General features: G+C 41.2%; 1 protein-coding gene across 1 annotated transcript; it reads left to right on the forward strand.

Annotated features, from left to right (window-relative positions):
* Window positions 1-13,416: 13,416 nt before the first annotated feature.
* Window positions 13,417-27,855, forward strand: LOC101168228 (hepatitis A virus cellular receptor 1 homolog). Its single transcript, XM_004076039.4, has 7 exons — window positions 13,417-13,597; window positions 14,072-14,416; window positions 14,493-14,579; window positions 16,633-16,706; window positions 16,961-17,039; window positions 17,120-17,144; window positions 27,288-27,855. Exons 1-7 carry the CDS (start codon window positions 13,561-13,563, stop codon window positions 27,385-27,387), a joined length of 747 nt encoding a protein of 248 aa, XP_004076087.1. The 5' UTR covers window positions 13,417-13,560; the 3' UTR covers window positions 27,388-27,855.
* The last annotated feature ends 21 nt before the right edge of the window (window positions 27,856-27,876 follow it).

Genomic DNA, 27,876 nt, shown 5'->3' on the forward strand with positions numbered 1-27,876 from the left:
GGGTCATGAGTGACATTTCCTGTTTGGTCCGTAACAGAGGTGATTGTTGATTTTTCTCTATTAATTTTAAGCTGATTAGCCAGAAATTTGCCAGATTTATTAGAGTTTTCACATCTTTCAAGTCGTAGCCTTTGTATTTGAAATTGTGTTTGTTTATTAATGATGTCATTTAACTGCAGCTTTAAATTTTTCAGATCTCCCAGAATGTGTCCCTGTGCAGAAGCAGCATAAGCAGTCTCCAGGGTTTTAATTTTATTTTCTAATTCTAATGATTCTGCTTTCTCTTTGCGTTTTTTGTGCGTTGAATAAGAAATGATTTTCCCTCTCATGACTGCCTTTGCTGTTTCCCAAAGAACGCACGGTGAGATGTCTGGAGTACTGTTGAAGTCTAAGAAGGTTGCCCACTCTTTTTTAAAGAATTCAAGAAATTCCTGGTCCTTTAACAGAGACGTATTAAACCTCCAGGTTGTACCTGAGGGTGTGGATATTTCCCTAGAAATAATTACAGAGACTGGTGCATGATCACTGATAATAATTGGATGGATATTGGAGCTTTGAATATTTTTTAAAAGAGAGTTACTGATTAATAAATAGTCTAAACGGGAGTGTGAGTGGTGAACTGGAGAGAAAAAGGTGAACCCTTTAGTGCTTGGATGACATGAGCGCCACGCGTCGCAGAGACCCAAATCATTCATGTACTGCTTTAGAATACTTGCAGACCGCCATGTACGCTGATTTGCTGCTGTGCTGAGTCTGTCAAGTTCAGGGTCCAAAACAAGGTTGACGTCTCCTCCTATAATGATTGTGGAGTCAGAGTGAACTGAGAGTGAGTTGAAGAATCTGTGAAAGAAGGAAGAGTCGTCAACATTAGCGCCGTATACACTCGCTATACAAAAGTCCCTATTCTGAATGGATATATTAATGATTACAAATCTGCCTTCTGGGTCAGTAACTGTGTCCTTATGAGTAAAATTAAGATTTTTATTAATTAAAACAGCAACTCCTCGTTGTTTGGAGTTGTAACTGGCAGAGTATATAACTGGAAATTGTAAGCAGCACATAAGGTGGTTCAAAGAATTCGATAAATGGGTCTCCTGCAGTAGAGCTATATCTGCTTTTATACCATCCAGGTGATTTAACACTTTCAATCTCTTTGGCCCAGAGCCAAGTCCACGCACATTCCAGCTAACGATGTTAAGACTGTTCATAACTGCTCTGACTGAAAAGGTGTAAAGCTAAGTAGTGCGTGCATTGAGAAGCACTGTGCATGTGTGCGCGTGAACGTTTTCTGGCTATGTGAGCTGCGTGTCGCGTGCATCCTATGAGAGCCTGTGTGAGGTGTTGCAGTATGTCGGCGTGTGTGTGCGGGATCGCATGTGCACGCCCATGTGTGCACGCATGCACACAAGCGCGCATTTATTTAAGGGCGTGCATAAATAAATACTTACCGAGGATGAGTTGCTTCCAGGTGATTTACATATGAGGAGGGGGAGAGGGGGGGGAGGAAAGGAAAGAAAAAAAGCGATAGAAGGGGAGACGAAAACAACAAAACAACAACAGAAACATGAGTGGGACTGAGGTGAAGAATAAAAAAAAGACTGTTTTCCTGAGATCGAGGTGTGGATTATTTATGATCCGGTTTTCCATTCATTGAAGTTTCAATTCTGGGCAGCGCAGATGTTCTCAGCGCGGATCTGAAAGCCTTCAGCACAGCCAGGGGGTGATCTCCGGGTCCCGGAACAGCCGGCCGTCCACGTAAAGTTTGTCAACGGCCACAATCGCTCTCGAACCAGCAGCAAGATGCTTCCTCCTCAGCGGGAACAGGATCTTCCTTCTACGGAGGATTTCTGCCGGGAACTGGTCATTCACGCTGAAATGGGTTCCTTTCAGTTCCCGTCCGCGGCCCTTCACCAGCTCCTTTTGTTTGAAATATTCGAATTTAGCAACAATAGGACGCGGGCGCTGGTGGTCGGACCTTCTTCCTCCGAGGCGGTGAACCCTGTGGAAAGAGATCTTCTGCACCTCCTCCTTGGGGAGCTTCAGGTGGACCTCTAAAAAGGACCTCACGGTGGCCTCGGGGTCTTCTCCTGCCTCCTCTGGAACCCCGGAGATCACTAGATTGTCCCTCATGCTCCTCGACTGAAGATCCAGGAGGATTTCCTTTATGGATCGGTTCTCCTCGGAGAGACGGGCGGTGTCATTGCCCAGAGTCTTGACGGTCTCTCTGAGGGCCTGGTTCTCCGCTGCGAGCTCCCGCACCTGCTGCTGGCTGAATTCCAGAGACTCCCGCAGACCTTGAAATTCTCTATGGAGGATCTCCAGCAAATTGAGGCGGCAATCAAAGGTGGAGAGCTTTTTGTCAATCTAATCCAGGATATCGCTCACGCCGCTGCCCGGAGAGGACGCAGCCCCAGGAGAGTCCTCAGGCCGTCCACGCTTGGAGGAGGGGGTGGTGGTGGTGGCGGTTTTGGGTTTCACCATGACGCAGGTATTATAACACTCGTCAATGAATACACCGTGAACGATACTTACAAAATTAATCCGGGCTAATTACAAGACGTCACTGAGGAAAACAACAGCGATGAAGCTGATGGAAAATAAAAATAAAACGAGGTTGGGGCATCTTGAAGCGGGACAAAAATGCAACACTGTTAGGTTGAATGAGGCTGGACCCAGAAGCAGGACAGAGATGGGAGGGGGATGAATTAAGAGGGTTTTTATTTAGTCCCAGTGGTGCTGGAGAGCTCTGGCATGGATGGTTTGTGGCTTGGAAGGATGACTGATGAGATGAGCTTGACTAGGTGTTCGGATGAATTGCGATGGGTGACCAAGGGTGAAGGTGGAGCTGGTGGTAATCCCCGAAGAGGCAGAATAAAGGTGCATTAGATTTCGTAAAATACGAGGCACTTAGCATGAAACTAGATTTAAGACTTGGCTTAAGGAGTCAGTACTGAACTGCATGAAGCAGACGGACTGACGTCGGCTGAAGGGTGGTGGGTCCTTATGAAAGCTGCAGGGTGATTAGAAGAAGGGTGGCAGGTGTGAGGATGAGCCCAGGACCCTAACAAACACATTCCAGAAAAATAAAATGCTCAATTTTCAATTTCAAACTCGCATTCAGCAAGTCCAACATGTGCTCTCCTTGGGTCTTGGGTCATCTAGACCCACTAAACAGTGCGCTGAACCTTTTTTCTTCAATGATTTGTGATCTTCACTGGTGTCCATGGATTACATGAAATCTTTCCACCTTTATCCACCTTTGTCATGGTAGGGAGAACACGTCTATGTAAGGGTGGGGTCATCTAAGATAGCACAAGGGTTAAAAAAAACATCAATAATTCCTAAACAATATTTTAGTCCTTTACTTTTATTTATAATAAAATCCGGAAATGTTCCTCTTTTAGGTCTTGTCTTTGGGATTATGGCGCATACATGTAACACATTATTTACAAAAATATTTTATATAGAGAATAAATCCATAAACTGTATTATATTTCTCCAATAAACCTACCATTCCCTCTGTTAAGACATGGCAAGGCCCGTGACTCAAAATTGCTGCCCATTTTTCTTTAACCATAGATCTTATTCTTGTCTTGGTGAGCTGTGTTGCTTTTCTTTTAACACATCAGCGGTTACATCAGCAGTCGCATCCTCATAAATGCATGCCTTTGCATTTTTTTGTTGCAGCTTGTTTTGCTGTTGTATCTGCAAAGGCATTTCCTTTAGAAATAGGATCTGTTTTTCGTGTGTGCCTCAAATTTACATATTGCCACTTTGATTGGTAACACTACAGCCGTCAATAATTCTTTCAGTAATTCTATGTTACTACTGGTTTTCCTGTTGATGTTTTAAATGGTCTGTTTTTCCACTGTTCAAAATAAATGCACTGTAGCAAATGCATATTGCCTATCAGTGTAGATTGTAACTGGCTTATCTTTAAACAGTTTGCATGCTTCAGCTAAAGCTGTCAACTCTGCTGATTGTGCTTTATCTTGAGTAACAACAGCATAGCCTACTTTGTTCTTTCTGTTTCATGCTCTAATGACCACTGGTGGGCATCATTTAATTAACCTTACATCTGCTGGCCCTTTAGAAAGTGACTGTGGAGATCTTTAGGAGATTCTTGTTCTTCCTTTGTCAAAATAATTTTCACCCAGATGCACATTAGGCTGTGTAATCACTACCCAGTGTAATGCAATCCTTTTAAACTTAGTTTCAGGACTGGTAGAAATTTTAGTTTCCGGATCAGTCTGCCAGCTCAGAGTGCGAGTCACTTCCTGTGCAAGTTCTTTCATTTCTTCCTATTCTTCTAGTGAACCTTTGGTACAAGAACCATCTGCCATTTTTTGCCAACCTGTCACTTCATCTTTATACATTAACTTTTTTCCCTCTGGTGTAGCTGTCACTGTGCAGAATCTAGTTTAATCTTTCCAATGATATATTTTTACAGTACATTTTGTAAACCCTAGTTTACTCGCTGCTTTGTCATATGTTCTATTTTAGGTAGAAACAAAATCTGACTTGCAGTTATCATGCAGCAGAAAAGGGGTTTGGATATAAACGTATCCTAAGTAGTGTTAAGAATGTGACTATTAGAAAAATAAAGATTCATGTAGATGATAAATATTGGGTTTGTCCATTCTTTCCAGATGTTACTTCTGTTTAATTCAAGAAGGGCCCAAGTCCAGAGACTTTAGTTTGCTAGTCCTCTGAAATTATAAAAGTGAAGTGCTTCATATTATGGCATTTGTAAGCTATGAACTGGGGCTAAATCTTGGTAAATTATTATTCATTTGGTGTAGCCTTCCTTTTAAGCTATGCAATTGAATTCACAGATTCAATTTAGAGTGACAAATGAACCAATGAAGCATGTTTTTGGACGGTGGGAGGAACCAGAGTCCCCGGAAAAAACCACACGTGGACGAGGAGAACATGAAAACTCTACATAGAAAGGTCCCACATGGGTTTCTGGTTCAGGTCCCAATTATTTTTTTCCATAATCAGGTCTTACTGGAAAGGCTTCCCTAATTCTTTGTTCTATAATGTTATGTCGAAGAGGTCTGGGAGCATTGTCATCATCCATAGGGTTCTGCTTTCATGGCAGTCATCCATGCTTGTTGGCTTTCAATTTAGATGGTAAGTACTTTAAACTTCCATCAATTGATTAACCCCTGTGCTATCCTAAGTAGTTTAACATTGGGAGTTGGGTCATCTAAACCCACTAGACAGTGCGCTGAACCTGAGTTTGGTCACAACTGACTCATCATCTTCTCTCTTTGCCACCAGAAATGCTTCTCTGGTTTTACTTTTCTGAATGCCATTCTTTTTGTTGCTTCATGTTTCCACAGATTTGCACGTTTATTCTTCACTATTTTTTTATTTGTAACCGCTGAACTAATTCACTACATAACTGTACTTCAAGATTGCCCTTAAAGTTGTAGTTTCATCCCATTTTCTCAAGAGTTCAGTTAAACCTGACTCTGATTCTAAAAGTGTGCTTTTGTGCTCTGTGACGGACAGGCAACTTGTCCAGGGTTTACCCTGCCTTGCCCAACAGTGACCAGGATAGTAGGCTCTGACAACCCTGTGGCCCCAAAAGGGGTAAGCTGGATGGATGAAGGTGAGTAGGATTTATTAAAAATTTGAGAAAGTCTGATAACGAATGTCCAACTGCAGTTCTTCATCTGATCAGCAGGTGGAGCTGTATGCCAGGAAGTCCTCTGCCAAGGAGATGAAAGAGGAATAAAAATAAATGAAGCATGAATAAAAAGAGAAAACTGAAGGGAGATAAAAGAGAAACAAAAGCAGATGAGTGTTTTTCCTTGTGTTCAGTGTTTTTATGTGGGAACATTTCTCTCCATATTTCAAAAACGTTGAACAGAAAAGTCATTCTGAACATCAGTAGCTCTGCTGGAACATGAAAGTTTTGTTTGAACACTATGGCTGAACCATATGAAAACTTTGTGACAAGTCTATACCAGTATGTCCAAATTGGGGACTGGTATCTAAAGGCGTCTACTGTTGAATACCACTGAAATTATTATATTTTTAGAAGCAATAAAACCATAAATTAAATGTTTTAAAAGCGCTTTAAGATAGAACTCCTGCACCAACAAACATTTTTGTAGCTCTGCTCTGTGGTGGTGGTTGTAATAAAATCCTAAAGGCATCACTGTAGGCCACCTGCAGCTTCTGCATGCTCGCTGCTTTATAGTTAGACCACAGATGGACAGATTAGAGAGGAGTACAGTGGGACCTGAAGAAAAGGTTCTTTGTTGCGACTGAACATAAAAAGAATATTTGCCTGAGTGTACAGTAAACAGTGCTGTCTGTGGATCATCATCATCAGTCCATTTGTCACAAATCACATGATCAAGATATTTCACTTTCCAACAGACAGGAAGCTCAGCATGAGAAAGTGTAAAGGCAGGAAAATTTAGTGTCACAAAAGAAAATAAGAACAACACAGAGAAAAAGAAGAAAATGAAGGTAAAGCACCAAAGAACCACAAATCAACAATTTGTGTTTTTCTGTTGTGTGTCTGATTTTATTCTGGGTTTTGCTTAAATCAATTTCAGTCTTGGGTGAATTTCCCCTTGAGGGGTAAATAAAGTTGTTCAATTCTATTCTATTACTGAAATTACTTATTTTAGTTTGTTTTTATTTTTTTCATAAATGTGCCTCTCTGTTATCCAGCACATTTTGTTTTTAGTTTATGTCTTCAAACCTGGTAGATCTTTTATTATTTCCCTGCTGGTTCATGATATCCTGCATTTGGACTCTTTGTTGGGTATTTGTAGATGACTTTAAATCCAGCTCAGTGGCCTTGTGGTTAGAGTGTTCACCGTGTAACTGCAAGTTCATGAGTTCAAACCTAGGCATAGTCACACCAAAGACTCAAAAAATGGGTCCCTGCCATAGAAGAGAAATATGGAGAGAATTTGTAAAATTATTTTGCCGACAAGAATGAATGGGGCGACAAATCCAAGTGGATCAAATATGGATTCCACTGTGGAGAGCACTCCTCTTCTAGTGAAGCGATTGTTCTTTACATCAACTTTGAAGCTAAATGTGTCAGACGTTACGCAACACTGGACTCCTAAGGCCCGTTCCATCTTTGGTTCTCCCAAAGCCAGGTCCAGATCAGCATCTCCTGCTGCACATTCTTCTTTGGTGATTGTGGCGATCACTTCTTTGCTGTTACTGATGAACCTGTGCAGGTGCAACTTTCCTGTGTAACAAAGTTCTCTGGCTTCTTTCACAAGCTGAATCGCTTCTTGCTCTGAGTCTACAGCAGCCAAACCATCATCTACATAGAAGTTACATTGTATGAACTTCACAGCAGCTTGACTAAACTTGCTTGCTCCCTGTGTGGCTAGATCGGGGGTCGGCAACCCGCGGCTCAGGAGCCGCATATGGCTCTTTGGCGCTGCCCTAGTGGCTCCCTGGAGCAATTTCAGAAATGTTTGAAAATGTAAAAAGATGGGGGAGAGAAAAATATTTTTTGTTTTAATATGGTTTCCGTAGGAGGAAAAACAAGACAAAAAAATTATTAACATTTTCCAATGCTGTAAGAATGGGTAGAAAAAACTTTGTAACCAAGCAGGTACATCACTTGCAGAGGGCAAAACGGGAGCCAAGCTGTCTGGATGTTGAACTGTCAATCAATCAGCTGCGCTGGAGAAATGTCCGTGTCCCATACTAGCCACATCTCCGAACAATTTCAGAAAGAGCATGCAGAAAGCTTAGCTGAGAACACAGTCTCCTTTCTGACACTACAAGTTCTTTCACCTAAAACACCGCACCACATTGAACATTGGACAGGAGTCATCAACCTCTCTCCCTCCCACACTTATGGTACAACATAAAAAAACAACATAAGAGGAAGAATAAACTAAGATGGAACAACAAAATTGCCATATGAAAAGAAAAGTGGGCAAACAGAAACGCTCAGGCTGAGCCCTAATAAGATCAAGAGACCGAATCCCACAATCCCCTGCTGCTAACAGACCTAAAATGCCCCTGACCGCCACTACAATATTACTATTTTTTAACTTTATTGTACAAAACGGAAGTACAATACAAAACACAAATTAACAAATTAAACTTCAGATATGCCAAGGGAGCATTCTTTTGTTTGAATCCTCAAAATAAACATGACATCAAAAATCGGATTTCTTTATTACATTTCTTTAATTTTATCGAAGTAATGAAACATAATTCATTGATATTGTAGCAACCTGGGGGTTAGCCCCGCCTTCAGCCCCTAAGGCTCATGGGAAGTGGGGAGTTTTCGGGTAAAACCTTGAGTGAGAGTGTTGTGAATTGAAGTGACTTCCGTGCTGTTTTGGCTGGTTTAGTGTTCAGATAAACAGGCCAACAACTTAAGAAAAATTTTGGTGTGCTTCCTGTTCATGTTTGCTTGAGACTTTCTGGGGTTGTGTAGTGAGTGGGGCACGGATAGCTCTGCAATGAAGTCACAAGGTCTGCTGTATGGTTTAATCTCCCCCCACTCACATGACATCCCGGCTGGGTCGTGACAATATAGTAATGAAGTTAGACTTTCACAACAGAGTAGTCATGTGACGCATCGCTCTCCGCTGAATGAATGGCAGGGCAAATAAACATTTAATCTTTAATTATGCTCATTATGTGTTTGAAGCAACTTAGTCATTTTGGTAGCAGGCTAATATAGCTAATATAGATACACATTGCATGTATTGCCTTCATTATAAGGCTTAAATAGGGCTTTTAATATTTTGCAGCACCAGACATGTTCGTTTTTTGTTTTTTTTTTCGTCCAATTTGGCTCTTTCAACATTTTGGGTTGCCGACCCCTGGGCTAAATGTTTGAGCCCGAAGTTTGCGCATCCAGGTGAGGAGGCTGCACCAAACAAGTGGACTTTCATGCGAAACACAGATGGTGGATGTTCCATGTTGCCGTTTTCCCACCATAGGAAACTAAGGTAATCTTGGTCTTGTGGAGCAACACGAAATTGATGGAACATGCGTTCGAAGTCACACATGATGGCCACCCGTCCTTTCCTAAAACGACACAAAACTCCCACTAAAGTGTTTGTTAGATCTGGTCCTGTCAAGAGCTGCTCGTTCAGAGATGTGTTTTGGTACTTGGCTGATGCGTCAAAAACAACTCTAATCTTATTCGGCTTCTGAGGATGATAGATGCCGTGGTGAGGGATATACCAAGCTGGTGGGTTGTTTATTTCATCTTCCGGAACTTTCTCAGCATCTCCTTTGACTATTATGTGTTGCATAAACGCCACATAGTTGTTGTAATAATGTTGATCCTTTCTCAAACCATTTCTAAGCACTTCAGTCTGTGTTCTGCGCAAGCCTTGTTGTTGGCTAGGTCAGGTCTTTCTTCTTTAAAGGGTAACGGGATTTCAAAAAGACCGTCTGCATTTTGCCTTATGCCTTCCTTTACTTTAGACAAGAACATCATGTCTTCTTGTGACATTGATTCTTCTTCACCCGGTGACTGACTCCAATCTCATCTTCATAGTCGCTTGCAGAACAGCTGTAACCAATAATGCTCCAACCAAGCAAAGACTTTTGTGCGAAAGGCTGGTCTCTTTCCTCGCTGATCACTTCTATGGGAAGTAACGCTTGAGGACAATTATATCCAATGAGCAAACCAACTTCACAATCAAGCCTGGGAGCCATTTCCTTTGACAAATGCTTTAGATGGGGCCAATACTCTGCCGTCTTGTTTTTGAGAATATGAGATCTGTTGGCAGGAATATAGTCTCTGGTGTAGGTCGTTGGTAACTTGACTCACAATTCTGAGTTCATGTTCTGACGCCACTGACACAATTCTGAGTTCAAGTTGTAGGTCATTCAGCTTGTGACTGGACACAACCTTAGTTTTAGATGTTATTGTGGAGATCTTGAGCTTGACTGGCTCTGATGGGGTATTGAGTGACTCTGCTGTGTCCTTTAGAATGAAGGTTGTATCACTTTGAGTGTCAAGCAATGCATACACCAACTTCTCCTCTTGTGGGTTGTCTTTGGTGGAGATATAAACTGGAATGACGGAGGAAGTGCAACCTTGTAACTGTTGTTGCACCACTCTGTTCGATGTGACTTCCTAAGACTCTTGCGTGGTTTCTTGTTCCCGTGGATTAAACAAATTTTCTTTCTCTTGATTAGTCGTTAGAGCTTCTTGGTTTGTATTTGGATTTTTTTCTTTGTCTCTTTTCTTTCTTTCTTGGTGTAAACATGTTGGGTGTGGCTTTTGGCATGTATCACACAGGCTTCTGGAATTACAGCTTTTGGAGTTATGGCCTGATTTGAGACAGCCAAAACACAACTTCTCAGACTGCACATGAATGCGAAAGAAATGAAGGATGAAAGATCGTGAATGCACATTAAGGAAAATTGGTAGTAGGAGAAAACTGTCTTCTTTTACTTGTGTGTGCATAAGAGGCTTTTCTTCGTCCTCATCTTTAACACTTTCAGCATAAACTCTTAACCTTGCTTGTGCTGCATTATGCTTTTGCATCTCTTTCAATAGTTCCACTTCTTTTCTTTTCTCCTCCAACCTATTTTTTATTGTTGTTTTATTCTGTTAGAAACTGCGCTTGTTTTTTTCGCATCTTCAACTTCTAGTTCTCTGATTTCCTCTTCACGTTGATGTTGGGTTTTCATTATTTTGATGAGCTCTTCTGAGGCGGCTACTTCAGCTGCTGCTAGTTGTCTTTATACTGTGTCAGAAAATGACCGCTTGGACATATCAGACATGACCTTGGATTTGTAAGACATGCTTAAAGAGGCACTACTTGAACTGCTGTGAAACACTGATTCAGAATCTGGCCAGGGAATATCTTCTGGATTGCCATCTTGTTCGAGTAAACGCTGTGCTTTAGCTTTGGCTGTGTGTCTGATCGTATAGCACATGTCACATTTTCTTCTTATTTCAATAGCTGGACTTTTAATTTGTCTTATTGCATCATAGATATTGCAGATGTCTTTCTGAAATGTGTCTATTGAGCTTCAGCGAATATTTCTATGTCTTTACCTCTCATAAATCTTCTGAAACAGTTTATGTGATATTTCCACTTTTTGTATCTAGACACTCAAATTCTTTTGTTACCCCGATGTTACATCACCTTAACATTATTCAAACAAGTTCAGCAGTTACATTCTGAAAATGACAAAGCATTTCTGTTAATCCGTTCTAATAGTCAAATTAGATATTTCTAAATGAATTTTGCTACACATTTACCAGAGAACTTTTTGAAAATGAAATGTCAAATACCATTTTCATTATCATTTTAATTAAGTGACAAATCATATTATGGTGATAATAGCGTGGTAGCAAATGACAATTACGTAACCCTAACAAAAGGAACCAAAATTCCATTTCTAAATGTTATGAGATGATGTCACATCTACAGGTGAAGAGAATTGTTAAGTTTTAAATCAACTAGATCAGGGGCGGCGAACACGCGGCACTCGAGGCGCATGCGGCTGTTGGCCAATGAGCGTGCGGCTCTTTGCGACTCATCATACTTTTTATGTACTGTGCTTCATTTCATAGTTTTTTCCCTCTTAAACCACAGTCAAATCCATCAGAGGGTATTAAAAATAAATAGTAAAAAAGTAATTTGGCAGTGTGTGTGTTTGATGCTGCTCCCAACTGTTGTGAGGTGGGGGTGTATATGTTCTGGGACCGCACTTGCGTGTGTGAGAGAAGGAGGGAAAAGCGCGAGGGGGGGGAAGCGGGGAGCGAAAATGTGTGTGTTCATGTTGTGTTTTTCGGAGGAAGGAGAACAGTAATAAAAATGTGTCCCCCAGAAGAAGATGACTGACTCTTTATTAACCCGCTCTGGAGGCTCTGGGTCCGAGACGGTGGAAGTGAACCCTGAAGGAGGGTCTACAGGGGAGAAGATCTCCCCTGCATTTCTGACCATGGTCGGAAAGGAAAGGAAAAAGAAGTCATTACGCAGGAAAGGTTTAACACGACACATAAGTGACCGCCAATCATTTGCGCGGGTTACGCCCAATGCCGGAAAAAATAAATAAACATTTGATATGCGTGCAGACTGTTACCCTCATGGTCAAAATGGCTAAATTCAGTATAAAGATAAACACAGGACGTTTCTGGAAGAATGGGAAGATTCTTACTTTTTTCTAAACGGAATGGCAAGTCACGATGTTTATCATTATTAGCTTTTGGAAGCAGCAAAATAGTTCATGGCAGAAAAGAACAAAACGTATCCCGGGTAAAATTAAAAACCCTTCCTGATCTGACACAAATTATTAACAAGTTGAAGCGTTTCAAAGTGCACATTCAAAACAGCAATCTGTCCCACTTCTTTGCGGAGCTCACAGCAGAAGGCTGCAATCCAATTGAATAAAGAGCAGAAAGTGACGCTGCTTGCTGGACGGAAACTTTACTTTGTGGTTTGAGGACCTGCAGCAGAAACGACCACAGATCACTTTTCTCATTGATACTTTACTGCAGAGACTGACTACCTGAGATCCCCGCTTGTCACTGATGAGGCAGTGAGCGAACCGGAGAAGATTGAGCTGAAATCTCTCTGAAAGAAGGCCCTGTTACGTTTTGGAAAACGGAGAAATACCCGTGTGAAGAAGAGCTGCTCTCAAGCTGCTGTCAATGCTCTCCTATATCTGTCAGTCCCTGTTTATTACTTTGAAACAAGTGAAATCAAGGCATCGGTCCGTTCTGACCGACACTCACGTAAAGGAACCGATCAGAGGGGCTACGACTGAATATAAACCTGATCTTCAGAGGACAACTAGAAAAAGGAGAAAACCCACTCAGAATATTATCCATCACTGCAGTAAGGTAAGAAATTCTGAGATGGAGTTTAGAAAACACACCTGACTGAGCATGCTGGTGTGAATATTTAAATATTCCATCAAATATCAGTTTTTCGTGCAAAAATTCAATCATTATTTTTTAAATTTGAAAAAAGGTTAAAAAAGTTTTTTTTTTTACTGAAGGTTCGAATTTAATTTATGCTACACACATCTGAAATGTAATGTATTTACTGTGTTTGTTGTGAAAATGAATTTTGAATTTCCTTGAAATAAACACAAGAACAATACTTGCTGTTGTATTATAGGGAGAGGAGTGTGTTATGGAAAATAATACGGCTTTAATTGCGTGTTTGTGTGTGTACTTCTTGGCAGGTCAGTGTGTGGTGTGGCTCTTTGACTCTCACAGTTAAAAATTTCGGCTTTTTGGTGTCAAACTTGTTCGCCAACCCTGAACTAGATAGTAAGGAAGTGCTGCAGTAAAAGGCCTGGTCAGCTGACTGACGTTACAAACTAACACATGTTTCAAAGGATGCAGCTGTGGTTTGGAGTTCTGAAGGAAATTAAAGTTCACAGGTGGCTTGTTAGTCCAACCTCACTCAGTTTTTAATCTCACGAAGATGGCGAGAGGAAGAGGAGGTGTGGTTCTGCCTCTGGGTCTGCTGGTGCTCTGTGGTTTGTTCCTCTTTTGTGAGTGACTCAGTGTGTCTCTGTACTGCAGTGTGTCAGTGTGTGTTTGTGCGATAACTGTCAGTCATGAAGATCCTGGTGCTGCTGCTGGTGCTCCTCACAGGTATGTGAAACAAACCAACATTCAGCTTCAGCTGGACTTCAGTGGGTCAGGTCTTTATTTAGCATAAACTTCCTCAGCTCTGTGGGCAGCAGCATCTCCTTTATTTTCTGCAGAAACTTATTGCATGAATTCAGATGTTTGATGTTTTACTGCAGTTTCTCTTTCCTCCTCATCACAACTGCTCAGAACAAAGTGGAGGCTGGACTGGGATTTGAACCAGGACCTCTAAGTTTCACTCATTTGTAGTGAGTTTGAGTTGTTGAGATGTTGTTCTTCTCCACAAACAGATGTTTGTGGAGAAGAACCAAGATGTTGAGGCATTCCTTAAGGGTCATCTGGTCATTAGATGGCTTCACACACGGGAGTTTCAGAAACAGAAAAGTGCTTGAAGAGAAGCAACTGCAGAGTGTGAAGAAGACTTTGTGGTTAGAGGGGCTGAAGTTTCAAAAGCTGTTTATCTGTTTCTGTCTTCAGTCTCTGAATGTGAGAAGAATGTCACTGGAAGAACGGGTCAGAACATCACTCTGCCCTGTAAATATGACATAAAAACCAACGGACCTACAGAGGTGTGCTGGGGTCGAGGTCCTCTTCCCGACAGCAAATGCAGCAACCAGCTCCTCGCCACAGACGGACATAAAGTGATCAAAGAAAGCAGAGCTTCCAGCAGGTATCAGCTGCAGGGACGACTGGATGAAGGAGACGTTTCTCTGACCATCATGAACGTCACAGAGGAAGATGCTGGACTGTACGGATGCAGAGTGGAGATTAGTGGACTATTCAATGATGAGAAACATCCTGTCCACTTAACTGTTAACAGAGGTGAGAAAATGATCAAAGAATCACCAGCAGTTTGAATTTTAAAAATCTACTTTCAAGCATCCATGATCTGTTTCAGCACCACGTTTGATCTCCACACCTTCATCAGGAACAACATCTTCATCACCAGACATTCATCAGACCACAGCAGCCACTCCAACTTCAGGTAACCTGATGAGGATTAGGAGGGATGAAGGATTTAACTACATCTTTAGAGTCCAACTTTGATGATCTGATCTATTTTCAAAGTTCCCAGTGGTCTTTCAATTATAATGATGTCGTTTTTAGCTAAAATCAAGAAGCCTGTGTTGTTTTCTAGGACATAGTTTCTGTAGAGCAGCAGGAGTTTATTAGAAATTCACCTCTGAGTTATGGGTGGGATTGTTGGTGTGGAGCATGCTGTCTATAATTCCAATCATCTATTTGTTCACACTCTCTCTACCACTGCCTCACAACACCATCCTAATGTTAACAGTGCAACAATATAGTGATCAATATCAGATTCATCCAGTCATATAGGTTAGATCCAGATTCCAGCTCAGATGAGGAACACAAAGACATTCATGGATCTATTTGTCTGACAGAGGAAGATCAGAAGAAAGCTGAGCTTCATTTGTGAAAACAACTTTTAAATGTGGAACAAAGAACTCAGCTGGCTCTGTCACAGAGGTGCTGCTGCAGAGAGAAAACTAGTCCTGATGTGTTTTGCATTCTCCTCACAGCAGTCAGTCTGCTGTGAGTTAGATCAGGACTGTTCTACTGGTGCGAAGGCTGTAAAGTATGGAGCCTCAGAGACATGCATGTGCATGTCTCTGAAGCGAGCAGCTGGACTCGATGCCTTGTCACAGTGTGTGCAACAGAGGAGGCTTCGTACTGCAGTCCATCCAGCTGCTCGGTGTGAGCGAGTTTCCAGTTATGAATGAGTCTCTATGTGAAACGGCTTTCAGCTGCTCTAAGCAGCAGAGTGGAGAGAGAAGAACAGAGACTTTTAGTAGATTCGTTTTTCCAAATCTCGGGAATCGTTTCCCTCACAGAAAACGTTTTTACATCAAAGCGTGGGCATTTTTTCTGGCTTTCAGAAAATCTAGCTCTAATTTTTATATCTTTAATTGATTTTTTTTAAAGAAACTATCAACGTTTTCATCTTCAGAAGACAGTTGATTCATAAACAGTCATTGTAAAACACTCATATTATTTAGATTGTAACTTAATATAATCGATGATGTCATATTCGCCATGAAAAATAAAAAGTAGTGACAATGGTGTCTGAATTGCTTTTAAAATCCAGGGCACTAGATGGTCCTGTACTATATGGAGTACAGACCAAAAGTTTGGACACACCTTCTCATTCAAAGAGTTTTCTTTATTTTCAGGACTATGAAAATTGTAGAGTCACAATGAGGGCATCAAAAACTATGAATTAACACGTGTGGAATTATTTACATAACAAAAAATTGTGAAACGACTGAAAATATGTCATATTGTGGGTTCTTCATAGCCACCTTTTGCTTTGATTACTGCTTTGCACACTCTTGGCATTCTCTTGATGAGCTTGCAGATAATAAATGAAGAGCTTGGGGTTGCTTGATCTGCTACATGTAAACATTTATTTTATATTTTCCACTTTGGTCAATCTTCAGAGCACAATGTTGTTTGTAGTTTAGTTTATATTGTGGTTTGTGTTCTTCTGAGCCCTGCTCTGGATCACCTGTATGTCTGGCCTCAGCACAGTTCACTTAACCATATCTGAGAGCAAAGTGACCACAGCTGATCAACTATCCAGACTCTGGGCTCGGATGGACTCAGTTCAGTCAGAAATAGTCTGGGGTGGATTTATTCCAATTTACTTTAAACTCACACTTAAGGGGAAGTGCTGACAGGGCAAAAGCAGGTGAACTGTGCAGTTATCTCCATTGATCTGCTGTGATCGCTGAATTTCCCAGAATGTGTGAGCTAGCAGACTGACTCCAGAGAGGAGGTCCTGCAGGGTTGTGTTTCTTAGCTTTGTTCATATTTTTGCTTAATCTAAATCCGTTTGTCAATTCAGTCAGCTCTGTGGTCATAAAATGCAGCTGAATGATGTGACAGCTGGAAAAAGCTCTTCATCGTCTGCATGTTCCTTCATTCTATCAGTGAGATTTCCTGTTGCAGCAGACTGACTCAGAGAAAATGCTTTGGACGTCTCCATGACTTTCTTCTCTAACAGCATGTGCTTTCAGTTCCTTGTCCTGCAGGTCACATGACCTCCACAGACAACAACCGGACTGCTTCAGCCTTGGAGGACTCAGATAAGGTGAGGGGTCAACACACAGCACCAGGGGTTGTTACTCTTGTCTTTTCTGTCAGATGTGCTGCAGCCAGGATCCTCCATGGAAACAAATGATCCAATGAAGTCCAACTGAAACCCAGACACAACCTCACGTAGGAAACTAATCCAAAGCGTTGGAGTTAGATGACTTTGATTTTTTCTGTTAATTTGTGTGTCTTTTTGGGGGGTTAGACAAACATAGAATGTTATTTGACTCATTTTATTGGTTGTGCTTTCAGGGCGTCACCTTGGTGGTTCTGGCGTCGGTCGTGTTCATGCTGCTGGTTCTGGTGACAGCAGGCGTCCTCATCATCATGGGTAAGTGTTGCAGCAGGTCAGTGTGAATCTGTTGTGTGTGGTTTTGTGTATTTACTGTGTGTGGTTTTGTGTTTCTGCAGACAGAAGATGGAAGAAGCAGAAAGTGTGAGTATGTTCCGCGTGACTCATGTCATCTTCTGCATCTCGGAATCAGCACAGGCCCAGGTCTGCTGAGGAACCTCGCCTGCACACCTCTGACACATCTTAAACCTCAGCATCAGAGCGTTGCATGTAGTACTGCACGTTTCAGTAAAACAGAAACACTTCAGACCCCTCTCAGCAAGCAGACCCTCTGTGAGAGCATCCAAGCTGCCTGACCCAGAAAGAAACCCCTCAGAGGGCGTGTGGGACGCCACGGTCTTTCATAAGCAGAAGCAGAGTCACATCTGTTTCCATCTAAAGCTGTTGATGAAGATGAGTCAGACTGAGCTCAGCAGGTCTGAACTCTGAAAGCCGTTTTCGTCCTTTTGTCTCCTGAAAATCGCACACTGGCAGCTGTTAGACCAACACATGAACATTTTTCATGACATGAACATAACATCTAGTCTAATGACGTAAGTTTACACACTTCAACACTTTCTCATTTATTTAAAATAAACAACAAAAAAATTCATGTTTTCTGTCTCATTAAGATGTACCCAACAAATCTAAGTTTGAATGCGTATAGCTGTCTTCGTGCAGAACCAAATGCCGTGACCTCCAGTCAAAGCACCTTTTTTAATTTAATCTGTAAAAACTTTAACTAAAATGAAGATTTTTGAAAACTGCTGAAAGGTTAAACCATTCAAAAACAAAACAAATGACTCCAGAACAAATAACCCATTTAAAACAGAAAAAATGCAGATTTCAAAGGTCTTTTCAAAGGTCTCCTGCAACCCCACTGCTGGATTATTACACTTATTTTTGACATTTTCTGGTCTCTAATTGGCACCAAAACTAAAATCCACTGTTAAATTATAATAGACATTTTCTGTCTTTTCTCAATGACAAATTGTGAAATCTTTAAAAATCTTTAAAAGGTTCAAATTAGGAAAGTAATGATTGAATGTTCAGCTGTTCTGGTGTGAGAGAGGATGAAAAAGGAAACACAAATGCATGAAAGATTCTTGAAATCCAAGTCAGACAGAATTTAAAGCATCTCTGTCAGATAAATGCATCTAGACATAACACAAATATAAACAACAAACCACAACAAGAATCAAGTTTCTCATGCACGAGGGAGAGGAGCAAGAGTGACAGAAAACGTCTACCACGCTTCTCTTCTCAAAGGTCTGCCTCTCCTCGTGCTGCTTTTATTAAGAACACAAGAAGGAGGCAACATTTTCAAGACAAAGAGAAAAGTTCATTAAGGGGTGTCGTCAAATGACCCTTTTTGGTTGGATTCTAAGTTCAAACAGTTTTATCAACTCAGGACAGTGTGTCGTAAAACCCCCTCTTCCTAGCTGGGATGAGAAGCAGATTAACAAACACAGAACTGTTTTCTAAAAGGTCAATCTGAATTAAAATTTAAACACACATTTAAACAAATACATTTTAACAATGATAATAATAAAACAATTTCCTTCACAATCTCTTTCAGTGTAGACTGCCTCAATCTTAAAATTAATGCAAGTCTACCTAAATACAAGACCATTTAAAATAAATGTATGTTTTGTAAAAATCTGTTGTTTATAAGGGAACGACAGTTACATTGCTTTTCATTTCGTCACTGCAGTGACATTCAAGACCTGAAAACTATATTTTTATGAGTTTGAAAGTCATGCCATCAGTTTTTCATTCATTCATTCATCTTCTGCCGTTTTTTTATTCCTTTCGGGGTCACGGGGCTGCCGGAGCCTATCCCGGCCACTTGTGGGCGAAGGGAGGGGACATCCTGGACAGTTCGCCAGTCTGTTGCAGTGTCATCAGTTTCTCAGACAGAAATGTTGGAAAAATAATGTTTAATGCTAATAATGAGGAAAACCACCTTTCACGCTCCTGACTTTAGGCTGTTGGTTTGAAGATGGTCATTATCCACCACAAGCACTACCGCATGGACACGTGGTGAAATGTTTTAAGTTCATTTCTAACAATAATATTCCCACCACAGTGTGGTATATTCTTAACTCACAGCAAAAACTAAATCTGAGCAGAAATGTTTTTACATTTTGCTCAATAAGAGGTGGTGACTGAAAACATTTCACTGAAAGAAGATTTGTCCAAAGAAAATGAAAATAATTCTTAGTCTTCACTTTTTTATCAATTGATTTTTTATTCTTAGAATTTGAAGCTGCACTATAAATCCTTAAACCTCATTAAAACATTATCTTTAGATAATTATTTGAAGTTAGTTTTAATGGAAGTCCCATTCATTTCTGCAGATTCTAAACGTGTGTCTGAGATTTGGCTGAACGATCAGAACAGCTGCTTCTGCATCACCTCAACTGCAGATATTCAGGCTTCAAACCTCCCACCCCCTCGCCGCCGCCTCGGTTTCACTGTCAGAACTCATTTTCTGCCTTTTGCTGAAACCCCGGTAAAGACTTAAAGACTTAAACCACGTTGCTGTGGCAACTCTTGTTGAGGCTTTCCTCTCTAAAAAGAGAAGCTGAAAATGACCTTTGATGCTTCAGTGTGGTTGAACTGACAGCAGCAGCGGCCCGCTCAGAGCCTGAGAATTGTTGCACTGAGCGCGCACGTGACTGCCCACGCACACGCAACAAACAGCCTCTTCAAAAAGGAGACAGATTCCTAAATGCAGAAAAACTGCATATATTGGGAAAGGGCCTTTCCTGCAGACATAGGAACTGAAGACACACGCTGCATCAGAGCAGAATGTGTGAAATGATCATGCCTTCATCACATGCACCCCTACGGGTGCTGGGGGGTTTTGGGTTGTTCAGGCCCTTACAGGGTCAGAGAGGGGAGCAGCCTCATCCTAAGGGAGGCACAGGTGTGTCTTGCAGTTCCTTTGAGGCTTGTGTGGCCACCTCAAGGGATGTCATGAAAATGGAACGTACCATAGTTGTGTGTGTAGATGTGAATCATGAAGTATTTTTTTAAATAATCTAAATTGCACGCTCAAATGACGTACAGTGATGCTGTCATGAGGTGTCCTAATACCACACTTTAGTCATTGGTAAGTTGGAAGTACTGGCCTCTTACAGACTGTGTGAAAATGCTTCACACTTGGGGTGTGCATGTGAAAGGTATAAGATGTCCACACAAACTATAATCTGATTGTCTAATTTCCTCATTTTCAACAGTAAAGCTGCAAGCACAGAGCATAAACTTATTTTGAACATCACTGATTGGCTGCTTATGCAGTTTGCATGTTTGCTTGTTTTTTTGTTTTTTTTTTGGGGGGGGGGGGGGGGGGGATCCATATGTCCCCCCCGTGTCTCACCAAATTTACCCTTACGTACATGTTGTTCAGGTGTCCGCTACAATATGTCACCTGCAGCATGCCCTCAGCGAGCGGTCTCTGATCTTTACATTTTTGTTCGGGCCTCCTGCATGCACTGTACAGGTTTGCCCAATTTTTGGCCCCAGACAGTAACTTCAGTAACTTCTGTTACTGAAAACGTCTTCTTGGTCCTTCAGCTGCTCCCTTTAAAAGGCACCAGAACCATCTATCTGCCTTCTGACCCTCTCCTCTTCATCTTCTTTACTCACACCCTCATGTCCTCCTAATGGTGGTTTCATTTTAACAGTCAGAGAAAGAAAATCACAAAGAAAATCAAGAAATCAGCTTTGAAGAATGTATTTACATTTATTTGAATTTCATTGAAGGTAAAAAGAATTTGATCCCGTAGTAACCATGAAGAGTCCTGGGGCCTCATTTATAAACGTTGTGTACGCACAAAAGAAGGCGTACGCCACTCTCTACGCAATAATGGGTGAAATGAGAAACGGCGACACAGTCGGCAGATGGAAGAAACACGTGAAAGTGAAAGTGACAATACTGCCTCTCAGAAATAACATGAAGACTTCACAAAGCAAGTCTTACAATTAACAGCCTACACGAACACCCGTTTGATCGATCAGCAGTGAAACAAACAAAAAAAATCTAACGAAAATTACAACAGAAATTTAAATGAATACATATTTGCATATTTGAACTGATATTCTCATCAATGTGTCCGTCTGGCGGAGCAGATATAGGTGCAAATAGATAGATAGATAGATAGATAGATAGATAGATAGATAGATAGATAGATAGATAGATAGATAGATAGATAGATAGATAGATAGATAGATGGATGGATGGATGGATGGATGGATGGATGGATGGATGGATGGATGGATGGATGGATGGATGGATGGATGGATGGATGGATAGATAGATAGATAGATAGATAGATAGATAGATAGATAGATAGATAGATAGATAGATAGATAGATAGATAGATAGATAGATAGATAGATAGATAGATAGATAGATAGATAGATAGATAGATAGATAGATAGATAGATAGATAGATAGATAGATAGATAGATAGATAGATAGATAGATAGATAGATAGATAGATAGATAGATAGATAGATAGATAGATAGATAGATAGATAGATAGATAGATAGATAGATAGATGTCCACTAGGGAAAGTTGTTTTCATAGTAAAACATTTCTTCATAAGCTACAGAATTATGGTATTCATGGATATGCCTTTAGTTTGTTTTATTTTTGATAAAACAATGTATGGCGTACGTCTCAACCATTCAGAAAGCAACAAAAAATTACATTTGCGCTGATCAATTTCCTATTTCCACGTCGATTATTCCCGACATCTGTAGCTTGTCAGATGTAATTAAATGGATGGAAATATAATGCACCATCACAATGCGTAATGACGCACAATGGCTGATCTTGCGCTCTTAGAAGATGTGGCAAATGGAAGAATTCGGAGTGAACGCATCTTTAGACAGCAAGAAGACTTGCTGGCAAACGAGGACGAGTGGCTTATGAGCCGGTTCCGACTTCCTCGAGCCGTCCTGTTGGACCTCTGCGGGCTTTTGGGCCCGGCATTACAGAGGAACACTCGGAGGAACCATGTCGTGCCAGTCCCACTTCAAGTACTAACAACACTGGGATTCCTGGCGACTGGCACTTTTCAGAGGGAATTGGCTGACAGGTCAGGAATAACTCAGCCGACCCTTAGCCGGGTAATGCCAGACGTGTTAAAAGGCATAATAGCTTCGTCCCATGATTCCGATGGAGCGCTAGATGTTTTTTTGCCTCGACTTTGATGTCCGACCATTTCTTTTTTATTTCGGCCACGGTCCGAGGTTTTGAGCCTACAGCATTTACGGCGTCTGCCACCGTTTGCCACTCAAGTGCCTTTTTGGCATTAGTAATGCCCACACTGTGCCCTCCAAACAACATTTTTCTCCACTTTTCTCCTCTTTTCCACCTCGCCAACGATAACTTCTACTTCACATTGAGTGAAGTTACGTTTTTTTGATTTCCTCCCTGTGTTTGCCATGGTTTCGCAATCAATGAATATTAACTTGTGGCCGTTTCATGGACTATTTATGGGCAACTGTGGGCGTGTCATGAAGCCGCAAAAGCTGCGTTACATTTAGAATTGATTGTGATTTATTAAGGGAAAAATCTGTAGGATGTGCGTGCGCACGGTTTTATAAATCCGAATATTTCTGTGCGTACGCACTTCCTATGTTTCATCCGTACGCCACTTCTGACGCAAATCCTACGCAAAGTTTTACAAATGATTCCCCTGGTTCATACAGACCAGTTAGACTCTCCTAATCAACCTGTATTGCAGACACCTGTTTGAACTGATCACCTGTAGAAAGACACCTGTCCACAGATCAGTCCATCAGTCAGACTCCAAACTCTCCAACACGGGAAAGACTAAAGAGCTTTCAGTGGATTTAAGGGAGGAGATTGTAGACCTGCACAAGACTAGAATGGAACCATCAACAACAAGCTGGGGGTTAAGGTGGCAACTGTTGCTGCAACTGTGCCAAAATACAAGAACATGACCATCAATCCACCTTTAGCTACGGGGCTCCAGACCAGATCTGACCTGGTGGGGTTTCCATGAACATGAGAACAGAGAAATTGTCATGAAACAACACGGCAGGAGTTAGTTGATGATCTCAAAGCAGCTGGAACCACAGTCACCACGGAAACCATTGGTAATGCTTTATGCTGCAATGGTTTAACATCTTGCAGAGGTCAAACCTCCTGCTGAAGAGGACACGTGCAGACCGACCTGAAGTTTGAGCTATACATGATTTGGGAAAAGGTCTTCCAGCCAGTCTCTGAACCTCCATCCTGTAGAAAACCTCTGGAGATAGAGCTGAAGCTCAGAGTTGCTAAGCAACAGCAACCAGATCTGAATGATGTGGAAGATAGATAAATAGATGATGACTTTATTAATCCCACAATGGGGAAATTTCATATATCTGTGGCAGCAAAAAACGACATTCAGAAATAATCTATATAACATCAAAAAAGGACATAAAAAATGAAATTCATATTAAATTATTAAGAATCTTAAATTATTAAAAATTATAATTACAATTATTATTGAAACTATTATCAAAAAGGAGATTCATAATAAATAAATAAATATTAAATAATAATAATAATAACAATAATAATAATAATCACAATAATAAAAATAAAATATATACAAAAAATATGTGGTCATCTGCAAATGCTCGATTCCTTATGCAACCACCCGATGTCAATTTTTTTTTTTTTATTGTAAATTGTAAAAATTTGACAAATTGGACAAATTGTAGAAATAGTCATTTGTAAAGAAGAGTGGACCAAAGTTCTTCCTGATATCTTTAGAAACATCAACTACAAGAAACGACCTACCTCAGGTTTTGCTAAAAACGATTTAGTCACAAACTACTGTCTTTCTGGAAAAGAGGGATCAAATATTTATTTCCTCTAATGTAGCCCTTATTAAGAAAATGTGATTACTTTTTAAAACTTCTTTATTAGACAAATTATCTTGCAACAAACCTGCAATCTTGCAATGTTCCGCTGTCTGCAGATGCAGAGGTGATCTCAGGAGATCAGATAAGCTTTGTATGTAATGATGCTGCCACGTGGGCCAGTTTTTAGCTTTCTGTACAAACTTTGTGGGCTACTTTGGAAACGACCAGCTTCAAAAGATCTACATAAGAATCATAGCTTCAAATGCACGGTGTGCCAACAACAGAAATGTTCTGTCCTATTTGAGGTTTTTTTTGAGTCACTGACCTCACTGAAGCTATAGGAGGAAGGAAATAGATAACTGTCAAAATGAAAATCATGCTCTTACACGAAGTTGTGTGCACACTTTTAAAAGAGAAAAAAAACATTTGAGAAAAAGAGAAAACATTTGAATAAATTTGGTTTCACATTGACAGACATTGACATGTCTGTGTTGAATATGACTTTTCTTTGTTTTGATTACATTTTCCCTGTTAAATTACAGTGGTATGAGAAAGTTTGGGCACCCCTGATAATTTTCAAGATTTTTCTTCATAAATCATTGGTTATTTGGATCATCAATTTCATTTAAATATATCATATAGCAGATGAACACAGAGATATTTGAGAAGTGAAATGAAGTTTATTAGATTTAAGGAAACTCTGCAATAATTACTTATACAAAAAAGGCAGGTGCGTAAATTTGGGCACTTCTGTTGTTTTATTGATTTGACTACCTTTAGCAATAATTATTGGAACACAACCTTTGTATTACAAGCTCATTGACCCTTGATCTACATACTCATGTGAAGCCAATCATGAGAAGAGGTATTTAAGGTGGCCAAGAGCCAGTTTTTCTCCTCTTTGCATCTTCTCTGAAGAATGTCAACATGGGAACCTCCAAACAGCTGTCAGATGACTTGAAAACAAGGATTGTTCAACATCATAGTTTAGGTCAGGGGTCGGGAACCTTTTTGGCCAAGAGAGCCATAAATGCCACATATTTTGAAATGTAATTTCGAAAGAGCCATACAATAATGTAGTGTCCCTTTCCCACACAGAGGCACGGAGACTTAACCTCTTTTAAAGTTCTTTATTCCGATTACTGCAGACCGCAACAAACGCCGAACAATTAATTCAGCAACTCCTGAATCTCTCCCGCCGAGACGAGAGCGCGTCTCCCAACTTTATATTCCCCTGCTCCCGCTGCAGCCCCTCCCATTTCCCTTATTCGGCCCATAGCTGAACCCCATTGGTCCAAACTACCTAACAACAGGCTGAGCGACAGAACTGAGAGCCAATCAGATCTCTGCATGATCGATGCGTTCCATGAACTCCAGAACTTTTAACGCGGCCCAACAGCCATCCAACTCAGTCCGCGACAATATGTTTAAAACTAAATATACAAGTGAATGTGTGCATTTGATGTAATTTCAACATTTTTAAAGTACAATAAGTCTGTGGATTCTTTTTAATAACATTGTTATTCTGTTGCTAATAAATGATGAGTATTTCTCATGGTAGTTCTGCTGATGGTCTAGTCTGGTTGATACGTGGTGAGTTTCTGCTTCATGCAGGCGTTGAGACTTTAAACGTGATCGTAGGTCTGAATGTTCTGTAGATGTGAGACAGACTGATCACATGCAGACGTGGAGCCAAACACACACTCACACGCTGCAGTGGGTGACGGGCAGCGGGTTTTACGTTTTTATAATCCCTGCGCGATTCACCTGCTGTCCCCACAACCCCCCACCCCCACCCTCTGCTTTCTTCCTCTAACATCCCGTCCCCGCATCTGCGCGCTCTTTCTCAGAGACGGGAGCGCGCAGTTTTAGGCACGTCAATTCACAGGTTTCCAGCTGGTACAAACTCTGTGAAATAATAGATAATAGTAACTGATAGCGCTGGCGCAGATTTCTCTCTCTAAGCACTGCTACCACTGCGCGCCTCTGGCATCGCATCGCGCCCGAGGACTGGTCTAATGAAAAAAAAAAAAAACTATAATTAAAGATTTGTCTGCGAGCCACATGTGACCATCAAAAGAGCCATATATGGCTCGCGAGCCATAGGTTCCCGACCCCTGGTTTAGGTGAAGGATACAAAAGGCTTGCTAAGAGAGTTCAGCTGTCAATTTCCACTGTGAGAAATATAGTGAGAAAATGGAAGACCACAGGCACAATTCAAGCAAAGGCCCGGAGTGGCCGACCCAGAAAAATCTCAGCTAGGCAGAGGCGAAGGATGGTGAGAACAATCCAACTCAACCCACAGAGCAGCTCCAAAGACCTACAACATGATCAGATGGTGTCACTGTGCATCGTTGAACCATTCAGCCCACTGTGCACAAGGAGATGCTGGATGGAAGTGTAATGCGGAAGAAGCCTTTTTTGCGCACATGCCACAAACAGAGTCGCTTGAGGTTTGCTGAAGCACATTTGGATAAGCCAGCTTCACTCTGGAATAGGGTGCTGTGGACTGAAACTAAAATGGAGTTATTTGGACATTACAAGGGGCGGAATGCTTAGCGAACAAAGAACACAGCATTCCAAGACAAACACTTACTACCCACAGTTGGTGGCGGTTCCATCATGCTTCGGGGCTGTGTGGCCAGTGCAGGTACCGGAAATCTTCTCAAAGTTGAAGGTTGCATGGATTCCAGTCAGTGTCAGCAGATTCTTACAAACAATGTTCAAGAATCGGTGACAAAGTTGAAGTTGCGCCGGGGCTGGATACTTCAACAAGACAATGACCCTAAACACTGCTCTAATTCTACAAAGCCATTCATGCAGAGGAACTAGTACAATGTTCTAGAACGGCCATCTCAGTCCCCAGACCTGAATATTATTGAAAATCTGTGGTGGGATTTAAAAGGGCTGTCCATGCTCGGAAGCCATCAAATCTGACTGAACTGGAGATGTTCTGCAAAGAGGAATGGTCCAAAATACCTTCAACCAGAATCCAGGCCCTTATTGGAAGCTATAGGAAGCATTTGGGGGCTGTCATTTCTGCAAAAGGAGGATCTACTAAATATTGATGGCATGTTTCTGTTGGGGTGCCCACATTTACGCACCTAACTATAGTATGTGTACTTTGAAATGTTATCAGTGCAACAGCTAAACTAGGGGTCTTTAAAGTGTTCATGTTTATACAAATACTGAGAAAGAGACAGGTTTTCCAACACAGAAGTTCATTACAGGAGAAACTAAATGTGGATCTTCATTTCAAACTCAGCTGTAACAAGGACCGCTCCATCTCAGGTAGCAGGGGGTTGAGATGCTCCATGTGAAGCTGGACTGACAGCTGGGTGTTTGTTTTTCAGGCTGAGCCGCCCCCCGCAGATGAAACGCCCCACTCAGGTGGAAGAGAACATCTACCACATTGATGCGAAGGACGATGGAGTCTACGAGACGTGTCCCTGAACGGGAATCTGGGGGGCGTTCTCTTCTTCTATGTCAAAAGCCCACAGTGCGTGGTGTAGCGTAAAAAAGGATGATTGAGAAGAAACGAACTGCAACCAAACAAGTGTATGAGTCAGAAATTGACTGACTTCATGGGGTTCAGGCTTCTGTGTCGTCCATTCATTTCTGAAAATGGAATAATTAAGGCATCATCCTTTACTTATTCTGTTTTGTGGCCAAAAGAAATCAAGCCTGTCGATTTCTAGGACATAGTTTCAGCAGAGCGGCAGGAGTTCATCAGAAACAGGTGAGCAATGTTGGAGCTGTGTAATGATACACCAGATTGTCATCTCACTGATTACCAGCCTTTCACATTTTATGATGCTTTTTAAGGTTTTCATACTTTGAGTAAATGATTCACAATCTACTTTATCTAAAAACTATATACTTTATTTGTTGGAAATAAATACTTTTCTCGGTGTCAAGTGTTTAATCTTTGTTACATTGCTT

Source organism: Oryzias latipes, chromosome 14, assembly GCF_002234675.1.
Source record: "Oryzias latipes chromosome 14, ASM223467v1".
Taxonomy (NCBI): Eukaryota; Metazoa; Chordata; class Actinopteri; order Beloniformes; family Adrianichthyidae; genus Oryzias; species Oryzias latipes.